At 36.2% G+C, this 13,864-nt stretch overlaps 1 protein-coding gene across 1 annotated transcript; it reads right to left on the bottom strand.

Annotated features, from left to right (window-relative positions):
* Positions 1–818: 818 nt before the first annotated feature.
* Positions 819–12,261, bottom strand: LOC115971372 (pollen-specific leucine-rich repeat extensin-like protein 3). The gene is made up of 2 exons (XM_031091255.1): positions 12,163–12,261; positions 819–1,370 (listed from the first exon to the last, which is right to left on the bottom strand). Exons 1-2 carry the CDS (start codon positions 12,259–12,261, stop codon positions 819–821), a joined length of 651 nt encoding a protein of 216 aa, XP_030947115.1.
* Between the last annotated feature and the right edge of the window lie 1,603 nt (positions 12,262–13,864).

The following is a 13,864-nucleotide window of genomic DNA, read 5'->3' as shown; positions in this document are numbered from 1 at the left end:
CAAACTTCATTTTTTAGTAACTTTTTCATTAAAAATGGGTCCCACGGTACTATTCACACATTTAAAAATTATTTTGTTACAGTGTTTTCAATTTCAGCAAAATAAGTTCTATTCAAACAGACCCATAGTATATTTTGGCATATATTGGCACAATTAATTGCTTCAGGGAGTAAAGGACACTGGAAAACAATTTATAAGGAAAAAATAGTAAATGGGAATGCATGTTTTACTATTAATTAGTAGGCACCAAGCATACAAGACTTGGCCTAACACCATAAGCACAAATTTATTTCTTCAGGAAGTAGTAAAAAGATTGAAAGAACATTGGAAAACAAATTATTTTCACACCTTTGCGATACAGACAATATTAATATAACTAGCAAGTGATATAGGCTAAAGGCTGTTAATTTTAAGGGCACTTGTATCTTTGGCCGTGAGCGGTCGTCTCATTGTAGCACTCGCCACATTTTTCCCTGTTACCATATGTTCCTGGAGGAACACACTTGCAGCGGGCACAACATGCCGTGCATGCTCTCATGCACATTCTCTTACTTTTAGCTAAGCGGCATCTCTGAAAACATAGGGGGGTGCAATCTGTCCATCAAATCAACAATAACATGGTTAGCAGAAGAACACCATCAAAAACAAGTATATAAATATCAAAAGTCTTATGTTCAGTTTTGGTATAATCGGGAAATGATAAATTATTGCTTATCCCAAAAGTTTAAGTTGTAGAATTGAGCTTAAAACACCTGTTATTTTTACTATGATAAATAATCACTTGTTGTAAAAGTTTAAACTAAGAGGAATTGTTGTATTCAACCAATAACCATTATTCTAACAAGGGATATATGATATGTACCCTCTTTTGACTTCACTGAGGGCGATGGTGCATAAGTGGGTGGCTCATGAACTGATGGCACGGGAGCGTGTGCCTTTGGTGGAGGTGCATGATAATAAGGTGGTGGCTTTGGTGCATGAGCTGGTGCATGAGATGGTGATGCATGAGCTGGTGCCTTCGCTGGAGGAGCATGATGAGATGGTGCATGAGATGGTGAGGGTACGGGGGCGTGTGCCTTTGGCGGAGGCGCATGATAATAAGTGGGTGACTTTGGTGCATAAGCTGGTGGTGCGTGAGTTGGTGCATGAGATGGTGGTGCATGAGCTGGTGCCTTCGCTGGAGGAGCATGATGAGATGGTGCATGAGATGGTTGGGGCACGGGGGCGTGTGCCTTTGGCGGAGGCACGAGATAATAAGTAGGTGGCTTTGCTGGAGGAGCAAGAGTTGGTGCCTTCACGGGCGGTGGATTAGCTGGTGAATGAGCCGGAACCTTAGCAGGAGCGTGTGCTGGGACTTCGACATAAGCAGCCTATATCAATTGGAAAGTCCATTCATTAGTTGTTGTTTATTGCAAGAACCAGCTTGTACATTTGGAACTCCTACTCAACCAAACTAACTAGTAAATCAATATATGGTAGTTAGAAAAGGGGAAGGATAGGAACTGTTGAGATAATACAAAAATTGGATGATAGAAAATCAAAATACGTGTTTTTTTTTTATTATGTGTGTTTGGTAGAAAGAAAATGATAAAGAGTAAATTACTACTATATTTTTATTATTAAAAGTAGAAAAATGAAAAAAAATAGAGATAGTTATGTATTTTTCCTCACAATCTCATTTCCTCTCTTTTTCTCTCCCATTTTTTGTTCTCCATTTTCCATCCTCTTATAGTCTTACTTTTTCACTCTAACCAAATATAGTGTAGGACTACAAGAAACCGAGTAGGAATGTAAATCTAGGGTACCCAAACCAAATATATGAGTTTGCACGCAACCGAACTAATAAAAAGTTTTTTTTTTTTTTCAAGTGTAAAAATTGGCTTAACAAATATTACTAGGTCATTAGATGAAACCTACAAAAAAAAGACAAAAGTTTCTACAATTAAGAAGACAACCAACAAAAGGAAGCAGAGAGAGAGAGAGAGAGAGAGAGAGAGACATACTATTGAAGTAACCACAAGAAAAGTGGTGAGCAAAAAGAGCGTAGCTTTGAAAGCCATCATAGAAAAAGACCAGAAATAAGCGAAGAGTTGGTCCAAGTTAAGTCACTATGTTGACTTAAGGTATGCAGCATCATCTGTGGGCTGTGGTATAAATACTAGGTCTCAAGCTTGGAGAGAGAAAAATATCTAAAGCTGGCCTTTTACTCCACCAAAACCGTGCATCATACCTTCCCCAGATCATTAGGCACAAGTTATGACTTGATGTCCAGAAAATTTTTATTTTTCCCTCCTTATTTTTAGGTAGAAGACATGGCCTAAGTGCCAGCACGATTTAAACAATGGGAAATGCTAACAAGTGCCCTAAGGGCACTCGTTAAGAATCTAGTTAAATAAAGTTTTTATAGGAAAAAAAAATAATTAATGTTTTAACAGCTTTTTTCATTTCCCATAAAAATAATGTCAAAATTTTCCTAAAATAGATTGTTAACAAGTGTCGGACACTCGTTAGCATAACCCTTAAACAATTGAGATTAAGGTTACACTCAACATTTTCAAAAAAAAAAATTCTTTTAGTTTTGTAAAGAACTCCCCAATTTCATTATGGCAACATAAATGATTATCTTGACCCATATCGAGGAGGCCATGTGTATGAACCTTGGCGGTCCAAGTTAATTAAACAAGAGTCTTTTGGTATTAGCACTGAAATTGCAAATAGCCAGTTGGTAATAATGTTTCTAAATGGTTGTCCCAAATATCTAACCAAAAATAAACATGTAACCGGGTTTGATTAGAATTAATTACGAGTTTTAAAAGATGTGGTGGAGCCTTGGAGGACTACCCTCATTGATGCACAATGTGAATCAAAGTTTTGACTTTGGGGTCACAGAAAGATCATAAAATATGAGACATTGCGCCATCTCTTAAGTCTACCAAGATGCATAGCCATAGGCCATAGAGTAACATGAGCTTCTAAATTTTTTAAACTAAGGTCACTAGGTACGAAAGTGCCATTCAATTATTGCAGATAAGCACTCTTACGTGTATTTAGGCATTAGAAAAACTAGGATTACCACTGGCGGAGAGTCCTCATCACCAAGATGTTTTTATCAATGCCAGTGCCAACCGGGCTTCTTAAGTTCTTGTATTCCTTGGCAGTGATGCCACATGCCATGCCATTAATTGAGCATTAATTAGTGATCAGCCCAGTACTAAATGGGTTAGGTTCATTCAAACTAGAAAGATCCATTATTACTGTGTGATCTTGACTTTGTTGGATACTTGGATATATGGTAGCATGCATGCATAAGTATAACATCAAAAAATATAAGTCCCAATATGCTAAAAGTAGGACAAATTCTGTAATTTTGACCCGAAAATTTTGGAGAAATTAATGCAATGCGTTTAGGAATTTACTTTTTTATTTTTGTAATTTATTAATTTTTGATATTTTGATATAATTCTCGTTAAGGATATTTATTTCTTTGTTTTTAGGTATTTTTAATATTTTTTAAGTCAAATTTGGTTTCTATTATGGTTAAGTATTAATTAGAACTTATTTTAAAATATATTTTCTTGTTTATTAAGTTATCGAAACCCCTAAATAGGTCTCCAAGTCTATAAACTTTTTTAAAAAAACTATTTAATAAATAAAATTCAAACTTTTGTCTTTCTATTTTCTGGTAGATTTTAAACCCTTTTTCCATGTGAAATCAAAGACTCTTGTAAATTCAAGAAACCCTCGTGAATTAGAAGTTATTTTTTAGAAGCTAACAATTTAATTTCACTTTAATCAAAGAGAACATCGTGTGTGCTTTCTTGATGCACACACGATGTCTAGAGGCTAACATTGGAAACAACAGGGATAACTGTCGTGGAAACGTAACTCATGGGCAACCTATTGGCAAGCAAATTTCATATAGGTCTTATAAAAAAATTGCAAGTTTTAATCTTTATTTTTATAAAGAAGATTTTCTTAATTGGTTACTTGATCTAGAGGATTTATTTGACTATGAGATTATTTATGGTGAGAGAAAAGTTGAACTTGCTTTGTATAAACTTAGTGAGTATGTCTTACATTGGTGGGAACGAATACACAGTTTGATAGAATCTGATAAGGTAAAGACAAAATTCATTAATGGCCTAGGATAAAAAAGTTGTTTGCTATCAAATTTTATCCTTTAGATTGTAATGAACTTTTGTTGTATACAAAACAGGATTATTTATTGGCCAAGAAGTTCACATTTGAATTATTTTGAAGAGCCATATATTATTTCCACCATTAAAGGAAGAATTGCATGTTGAAGAAAACAAGATAGTGGAGAAGATTAATGAAGATCCTATTATAGAGAGGGATCTTGAAGTCAAGATGGTAGAGACCATTGAGGAAGAATTAGATGAGGAAATTTTCAAGGATCTTAATAAAATCAAATTATATGATTATCAATATCAAGATCCTTTTATTTTGGTGGTAAGCAATACACCAAAATTTATTGATTTCATTGGGGTTGATAGATTTAATTCAATTGCCGGTTCTTATTTAGTAAATCTCTACAATTTCATAAAGACCAAGGAAAAAGAAATTCAAGTTGATTTGTTTATTCCATTGATGAATTGCAAGTATGGAAAGAAGATCAAGGGACTCAAGAATTCCAAATACTTTTTTTGCTTGGCATGAAAGATTTCAAATTTCAAAATTGAACTCGAGAACAAGTTTGTTTCAAGTGCAGGGATCTGATGTAGGATATAATTTACTATTTAATTTTTGTAATTTATTAATTTAAGTTATTTTTATGTCATTTTCGTTATTTTAGGTTTAGGATATTTATTTCTTTTTTTTTAAGGTGCTTTTTAATGTTTTTTAGGTCAAATTTAATTTCTATTATGATTAGATATTAATTATGACTTATTTTAAAATATATTTATTTGTCTGTCAAGTTTTAGGAAACCATTAAATAAGCCTCCAAATAATTCAATCAATAAAAAAGATTAAGACTTTTGTCTCTCTATTTTAAATTCTGGTAGATTTCAAACCATTTTTCTTATGAATTTAAAAACTCTTATGGATTCAAGGAACCCTTGTAAATTCAAGGAATCCTCGTAAATTTGAGATTATTTTTCAGAAGCTAATAGTTTAGTTTATCTTTCATCAAAGAGAGCATTATGTGTGCTTTTTTGTCTCTTCAGCATCCCACGTACACGTGCTTTTCAGATATCTGCAATTGAATTATCAAATTGCTAGAAGGGACCAATTGCTAAAAGAAATTAGTTTCACGGTTTCACCGACGTGTTTTTTTTTTTTTTTTTTTAAGTTAAACACTGCAAGCAGCAAATAATCTAATCTAATAAATCTCAGTTTGGACTTGGCCGGGTCCTAACTCTCATGTTGCATGTGATCTTCACTTCATTTCGGATCTTGAAAATGTGTGCAACTTTTAATTCGTTTGCGAACTTCGCGTAATCAATTACTATAATTGATCCAGGTGTATGAGTAAATAACCTATCATAGAAGTGTGTCCGCGTATATGTGAAATGTAAGCTTAAATGTTAATTGGTTAATGTCATACATGTAACAAAATCCATTAATTCTTGATTGGCTAGAAGCTCAAGCTGGTATACGAAAACATTTAAATTTCAATCCCATTAACTCTTTGACTATAAAATTTTTCTTAAACTTAAACTTGCTCTTATCATATGCCATTACATCAAAACTTAGATATGGAGGTATCAACTATCAACTGCATGTGCAGGATTTTTAATGTAACCATCACCTTTCAAGATATAACCTTTCATTTTCATTCAATCTGTTAAGGTTTCTCATGAGTAACATTGAGTTACAATTTGATATAAACATGTAGTTCTGTGCTTATATAATAGCTTTATATCCAATTAGCTAGGGATGATTTGTAGGCCAGTTTTAAACTAGTAATCCAATTCAGACTGTTATACAAATTTATTTTTCTGCAGTTAGCAAGATGCAGGATTCAACTAGGTGTATGAGTAAAACTAAGACTCAGATTCACAAAGAAGAGCATCTTCAGATGGACAAATGTGTTAGGGACATATTTTATGTAACTGGCTAATTCTTTAACGAAATACACTTTACTTGTAATTTGGTAGATCTAGGATGAGTTTAAGACTTCAAGAAATATGTTGTTCAAGCCAAGCGTTAAAACCATGAAGATTTGACCAAGAAACAAGTGAAGAAGAGCTATTCATTAAAGCTCGACAGTAATCTCGACAGGAAGAATTCTATCGAGATTTAAAGTCGAAACTTGACAGAAGCTGAATCTGTCAAGATCTACGAAATCAGAATTTCCAGATCTGATTTTTGGCCCTAGCTGACATGTATGTGGAAGGTTTCTTTTCTCACAACCCTAAACATATATAAAACTTATTTTAAAGACCATTATACATGAAGAACACATGCAGAAAGTGCCCTAATTTATTATTCTCTCTGAAAAAACTATTTGTAAGGTTGAATTTAATCAACCATTTTGTTGGCTTTATTACGTGCCAAATTTGCTTGTATTTCAGCAATTAGTAACCCTGTAGTTAGGTGGGTTTGCTGTAAAGGTAGTGAGTAAGATAGAGTATTGAATGCTCAAGAGTGTGTAAGAAAATAGAGTCTCGCGGTTGGATCTCGTGGGTGACTCGCAGCTGCAAGCCGCCAGGAGCAGCACACGTGCCAAACATGCCAGAAGTTGAAGCGTCATGCTAGCTGGAGCACTACAGGACAAAATAGGACAACTGGCCGTTCTGTTATCTAGCGGCTGGATCTCGCGACTCAGTCAAGTCGCAAGGCCAAGCCGCGAGCCAGCTCTGTTTTGAAAAACCTGACGTTTCACATTCCTTTCTCACCCTAGTATAAATACCCCTTATACCCACGAAAGAATGAGAGCTTCCAGAGATAATTTTGAGAGAAAAACCCTAGAGTAAAACAAGATTGATTCATCCACAATCTTTACATAAGAGACTCTTCAAATTCCTCAACTCTCTTCCTCTCCATTGTTAAATCCTTGAGAGGCATTTTACCAAAACATTTTTCTCACTATATCCATTACTGTGAGAGAGCTGTTTGGTGTTCTGGGAAGCAGTTAGGAAGGAACCAATTTACATTGGTTGATGTTATGGTCAAGTAACGGAATCCGGGAAGCTAGAAAAGAAATAGGTTCAGCGCAACCTCGTTGGAACAAGAAGCTTGGAGGGCTTAGGTACACTGGGTAGATTAGGCTTGGAGGGTCTATTGCCGTTCATGTATTCCAACTACATTTTCTAGTGGATTGTTTACCGCTTGGAGGGCGGCGGAAAGGTTTTACGCCGAGAGTTTCGGTTTCCTCTTTGATAACACATCGTGTGTTGCCCTTGTGTTTACATCTCTCTTCCCTTTATCTTTGCCTTTTATTTTCTATTGTGGATGTGATTTTAATTGGCATAGATTGTTTACCAATTCTGTATTAAGTTTTTGTTCATGTTCCGCACATTAATTGTTTGATATAAAACTTGAATTGGTAATTTGTAAATTGGGGGTCTAAACGTTCAAGGGTGTTTTTGCACTATTTGAACTTTCAATTGATATCAGAGCAGGTACACTTTTAGTGGTTTCATTACCATAGTGTGATCCTTGACTCCCTATTGAGATGGATCGATCTCAATCCCTAAATGCACCTCCATATTTTGCTGGTAGTAATTATGCTTTTTGGAAGGTTCACATGAGAGCATTTCTGTGTTCCATTGATGAATCTGTTTGGGATGCTGTTGAGATAGGTTGGACCAGACCTGAGGCAGCCAAATCCACATGGGATAAGGCAACACTCGCTGCATCTAATGCTAACAGTAAAGTACTTAATGCTATTTTCTGTGGTGTGTCTCCAGATGAATTTCACAGGATCTCTCACATTACCGTTGCCAAAGAAGCATGGGAGATATTGGAGACCACCTACGAAGGAACAAAGAAAGTGAAAGATACCAAGCTGCAAATGCTAACCACTTGGTTTGAGGAGTTAAAAATGAGTGAGGATGAGTCCTTTGACTCTTTTTATAGCAAGCTGAATAAGGTGATTGCAAGCAAGTTCAATTTGGGAGAGAAAACGGAGGATTCTAAAATTGTAAGGAAGATCCTTCGATCATTGCCAGAAAGTTTTCGTGTTAAAGTGACAGCGATTGAAGAGAGTAAGGACCTTGATGACATCAAAGTCCAAGAGCTGGTTGGTTCTCTTCAGACTTATGAAATGTCGCTGCCCAATCAACGGAAGAGTAAATCTCTTACTCTTAAGACCATTAATGAGAAGGTGGAAGTCCATGACTCATCGGAAGAAGATGTGATTGACAAAGATGTTGCATACCTTGTAAAAAAATTTCGAAAATTCTTGAAATTCAAGAATAATGGCAAATTTGGTGATAAAGGAAAATTCCAAAGTTCAGGAAGGGAGAAAAGGGAATTCAAAAAGAAAGATGGAAAAGAATCCCAATTTACACAAGGTGTCACTTGTTTTGAATGCAACGAGCATAGACACTTTAAGAAAGAATGTTCGAATTATTTGAAATCGAAAGACAAAGTGTATGCCACGACATTGAGTGACTCGGATTCATCCAACTCTGATTCTGAGGAAAGCTGTGACGAAGAAGGGAATTACTCCACTTTTATGACTATTGCTCATGTTGATTCTTTAGATGAGTTGAATCTGCTAGTACAAGAGCTTGGAGTACATAGTGATGAAGAATCATTTGGAGCTGTTGAGGAATCAAATGCAGAAGAAGATGGAAACACAGCCAATCTTCAAGAAAATTATAACTCACTCCTGGAAAGGTCGGGTGCGTACACAAGGGTGGCTAAGGCAGCTGTGAGAAAAATGAAGAAGGCAGAGGAGGACTATAAAAGTCTTATAATTCGATATAAGGAGGCCAAATGTGAGATAGAAATACTGAACAGTGAGCTGTCAGAAGCTTACACAAAAGTGAGATTTCTTGAGCAAGAGGTTGTGCAAGCAAATGCTAAAATAGAGAGGGTCGCCACCAAGAAGCTAGATGATGTTATTTCATCTCAAAAGCATTTTTCAGACAAATCCGAGTTAGGATATACCGGAGGGAGTAGCTCGTCTGGCAATGTCACAAAAGAAGTGAAGTTTATAAAGGCTAAAGAGCCAGTTGAAGTTGGCCCTACTGCTGAGAAGCCCAAGATAGAGGAGAAGAGGAATGTGGAGAACAAACGGTTGTTGAATCCCCGTAATCAATCTGTGGACAAGTCTGAATCCCGAGCCAAGTCTCGTCCACGACCACAAAGAGGTCCTAGATCAAATTATGTGTGTCATCACTGCGGACTTCAAGGGCATACTCGACCAAATTGCCAAAAACTGAGAGCAATGAATAGAGCAACTCCTCAAAGGTCACGAGGATCTAGAAATGATAGGAGAAATTGGGCTGGTGAACCATCAAGAGATCAAAACGATGATCCCGGAATGATGGACGTGATGAAGATGATTGGTGCATTCACCAACTGCTTGGAAAGCTTCACACGAAGGTTTGAAAGCCCTAACTCCCATACCTAATCCTATAAGGAAATCACCCTAAACGCAAGTGACGTGTGGGTGAAAAATGGTACTCATGCATAAGCATTACAACATGTCCATGCATCAATACTTCCTATGCTTTGTGATGGTGCTTGTTTGTTTACTTTTTGATTATGTTGGTGGTTGTTTGTTTTTCTGTTTGTGCATACTTTTGTTCTTTTTTGTTTTGATCAATCTTTTACTTCTTATGTGTCAAAAATCCAAAAACCACATAAAAATAGAAAATCAAAAAGTTTGATTGACATTGTTGAGTTTTGTCTCAAAACTTGTTTTGTCTTGTACCTTTGTGCTAATGGCTTTGTACATTTACGAACATAACTTGTTCCTTTGCACTCTTATCATTGTGGAAGAAATCTTGAAATCTATGTGACTGTTGTAAATAGATCTTCAAACTTGTCATGAATGATTAGTGAATGGTTATGTTGATCTTGAGACATGCATAGACTTGTGTCTATATATCTTCCCACTATTTATTTTTGTTTTTGCTAAAAAGAGCTCACCAAATGTAAATCTCCAAATGAAAGGAGATATTAAGCTGCAAAAGCCTGTCGCACATACTAGTATTTGACTAAGAAAAAGGGAAAGCGACCAAAAATTTATGTGAATGATTATTCAAAAAGCCAAAGGCTATCTCATCAAGGTGAAATATCAAATATCACTCTCACAATGAGAGATGATTGTCTTAAATGAACCAAAAAGATCAAATGTTATAATTGAAAGTGGAGTCAAATGTAAAACTCCAAGTTATGTTATCAAGTCTTGTGGGAGGTCATATATGCATACTTCTATAATTGAGATGGGTCACATGATCTAGGGCTAATTGTGTATGCCTTGATTGAATTGATCATTGAAACTTCACATTAGACTAAGGACTATCTCATTGTTGATATCCACACACAACACATAAGTTTATGTTCAATGAATGCCTTATTCATTTGTGTGATTGTACTTGATAAAATGTGTTTTCACATGCTCAATCTTTGTTAATTCAAACACAAAAAGATTTTTGAGTGTTTAAGTTGTTTTTGGAAAAGTGTTTTGTTTTTACAAAAACTGAAAATCTTCAAAAACAGTGTGTTCTGTTTTGGCGACTCAGTCGCGGGTTACCCAAGTCGCAAATTTCAACCGCGAGCTTGCGTGTTAATTTTGGCAACTTGTTCGCGAGTGAAAGGTCCAGTCGCGAGGGTTACACAGAGATTTTCACGGCTCAGCTCGCGACTCCCTCGCGGGTAGACCTTCCAGTCGCAAAAAACACTTAGAAAATTTTTCACAATTTTTTCTTTGAGTGTTTTGGCGGCTAGACCTAGCATCTTGTTGGCGACTCACTTCAGTCGCGAAAAACGCGTGTTTGGCAAATACTGGGGGAGTTTTTAAAATCTTTTTCAGTTTTCCCTCGAAATTTTCGTGTCTGTTCACTTTCTCTCTCAACTGTTCTTACCCAAACACTCCGTGTCATTCTCTACAAACTCCATTGTTGCACTTGTTCACCTCCAAATCTTCAAAGAAAAGGTATGGGCTCTTATTCTCTCACCTCATATCTCTTATTTTGATCTTCATTTTCGTGAGTATTTGTGTTGGTGTTTTTTATTTTTGTTATGGGTTTGTTTCGGTGTTTTTGGGTTTGTTCTTGTTTGGATTACTTAAGGTATTGTTCCCATGCAAACTTATTTTAGTTGATGGTTTCATATATGTTCTAGTACTTGTCTTCTTAAGATTATCTGATTGCCTGATTTGTGTTTGATGTACTATCACATGTTGGTTTCTTTTATCTATTCTGCTTGAACCTAATTCTTGTGGGTCTTTTGTGTTCTCTATTTTTTTTTCATTTGTGGTGAATCTGGTTTGATGTCTCTGTTTGTTATGTGATTAAAGTAGCTCATGATTAGTTGCATTCAGCACCGTATCATGTCTTTTCATGTGTTGTATGCAATATTGTTGGGGCTAGTGTGGTAGCATAATATTGTGATTGCATAATATTATCCTCATTACTCTCTGATTGTGTCTATACTATGTGGTATATGTTTCACCAAATTACTCATTTTTAATACCTATGACATAATCCCTAATGTTTATAATTCTATCTATTGTGCTATCTGTTTGTTGTGGCCTCTTCTGCTTGATTACAGATGGCTCCCTCACCTCCAAAGAAGAAAACTCCTGCAAAGAAGGCTGACAAAAGATTGAAAATGGATCATAATCTGTTTAGGTCCTTTCAACACTTTGAGAGATACAAAGATTCTTTCATGAAGGGAACCATAATTCAAGAGAGATTTGTGGATCTAGTGGACTTAAAAGACATATTTATTCCCACCTGTTTTTGAGGGCAGAGGTTGGGAAAAGTTGTTAAGTTGTTTACCAGGTGTGTGTAAGCCTCTAATAAGAGAATTTTACTCTAATGTGAAGATTAGGGAAGATGAGCTGGATTGTTGGGTAAGAGGGCATGAATTCACTCTAGATGCCCGTGATATTGATGAGGTCCTTGGTCTTGAGGGTTTAGAGGAGCATGAGTTTATCAACTACAAAGACAGGATGTTGTCTTTAGAAACTGTCCAAAATCACATTAGTGGACAGAGAGAAGGGAAATGTCTCAATACCACAGCTTTTCCAGTTGACATGAGGTGCCTCACCATCATCATGATGAACAACTTATATCCTGTGAAGAAGCTCACTACAATCAACAATGCCAGAGCCATTTTCTTATGGAACTCAAGGAGAAAACATTCATTGATATCAGCTCCCATATATTTGATACAATAATGGATGAGACCAGAACAACTTCCCAAGCTAAGCTGATTTTTCCTAGCCTTCTCATGCGGATTTTCAGAGCAAAAGGTATTCCAATTCCTCAAGACCTCAGCCTACTGTCTACACCCTCAGCTATCAACAAGCAAACCATCATACGGATACAAGTACGGCTTCCGGGTGATGTAGATGAAGAAGGAGCTGAACAAGAAGAAGGTGATCCAATGGATACTGAAGCAGAGGCTGCAGGACAGTCATCCACACCCAGAAGCAGAGCAAAGAGGAATAGGGTTTCTACCTCAACAGCTGCACCTCCAGATGCATTTCAGGTCATCCTGGAAAGACTTAATGGACTCAGAGAGGTCCAGACAGTACAGTCTGAGAGGATGGCAGCCATGCAGGATCAGCTTGATATTCTCTCCGCAAAACTTGACAGCTTCACCACACATTATGGGCAGTGACCCTTTGGCCATTCCGGTCAAAAAAGGGGAGAAACTTTTGAGAAACAGACCTTGAGGGGGAGCACTATGTTGAGGGGAAGTAGTAAAAAAGGGAGCAGTCAAAAACACTTGATTATTTTGTTTATGTTTTGGATAATCTGTTGTTTATGAGTTTGATACACTGTGGTTATGGTTTATGTTTGTTTCTAACTCTTAACAGATGGATGGTTTTGTAACTTGTTTACTCTTTATATATATATATATATATATATATATATATATATATATATATATATTGTTGATATTTTTCAGTATATAATGTGTTTTGTACCCATGTTGCTTTTGTAAGCTTTTAGGGTTTATTTCCTGTAGGCTTTATGGTTTGTACCATGCTTTATGCAGCCTCTATGTTTTTGTTAAATCAGTACTTCATGCATTTTCTTGTTAAGTACTGTCACTCTTGTGCCCTTATAGGATTGTTCCTAGATGCATATACTTGGTGTATTATGCATTGGTTGAGTGTTGGGCATACAAGTAACTTGCATTGTTCTTGTTAGCTTGTATGTTCAAGTGTTTATTCCAAGTATGAATGAGCACTATGATCACTACCTTGTAATGATTACTTGTTTGATCAAGCCATGATTTGTTTCTTAACTTCATCTTTGCTTGATCACTTTTTGCCTGTTTCATATGCATTTCATATTTTCTGCATACAATGATCTTGGTGTATTGTTGTGTTTCAGGAGTTTCATGTTCATATGATTCAAGAGAGCATTTGGATTCGGCTGAAAAAAACTGCGTTTGCGTTTTGTCTGCTTTTTTTTTTTTTCACGCGTTTTGGAGCGTTTTGGGTGTTGTGGCTACTGTTCATGCACTGTTCAATGAACAGTAGCCGCAAACTTTGACTTTTCAAATTTTTTTGGACCAATCACAGCACATCGTGTACTGTTCACGGACCCACAAATTTCACTTTTCAGCAACTTTTTCATTAAAAATGGGTCCCACGATACTATTCACACATTTAAAAATTATTTCGCTACAGTGTTTTTCAGTTTTCAGTTTCAATTTTCAGTTTTCAGCTGTATCCAAACGCACCCCAAGTGCCTCACAGTTT

This window comes from Quercus lobata, chromosome 2 (assembly GCF_001633185.2).
Source record: "Quercus lobata isolate SW786 chromosome 2, ValleyOak3.0 Primary Assembly, whole genome shotgun sequence".
Classification (NCBI taxonomy): domain Eukaryota; kingdom Viridiplantae; phylum Streptophyta; class Magnoliopsida; order Fagales; family Fagaceae; genus Quercus; species Quercus lobata.
This window is presented reverse-complemented; position numbering and strand designations above follow the sequence as displayed.

Excerpts from the sequence above, each read along its gene's own strand:
- LOC115971372 (XM_031091255.1), bottom strand. The coding sequence starts at position 12,261 with ATGGCTCTGGCATTGTTGATTGTAGTGAGCTTCTTCACAGGATATAAG. Across the intron at positions 1,371-12,162 it reads TGTCAACTGGAAAAGCTGTG|GCTGCTTATGTCGAAGTCCC; the intron begins GTATTGAGACAT and ends CAATTGATATAG.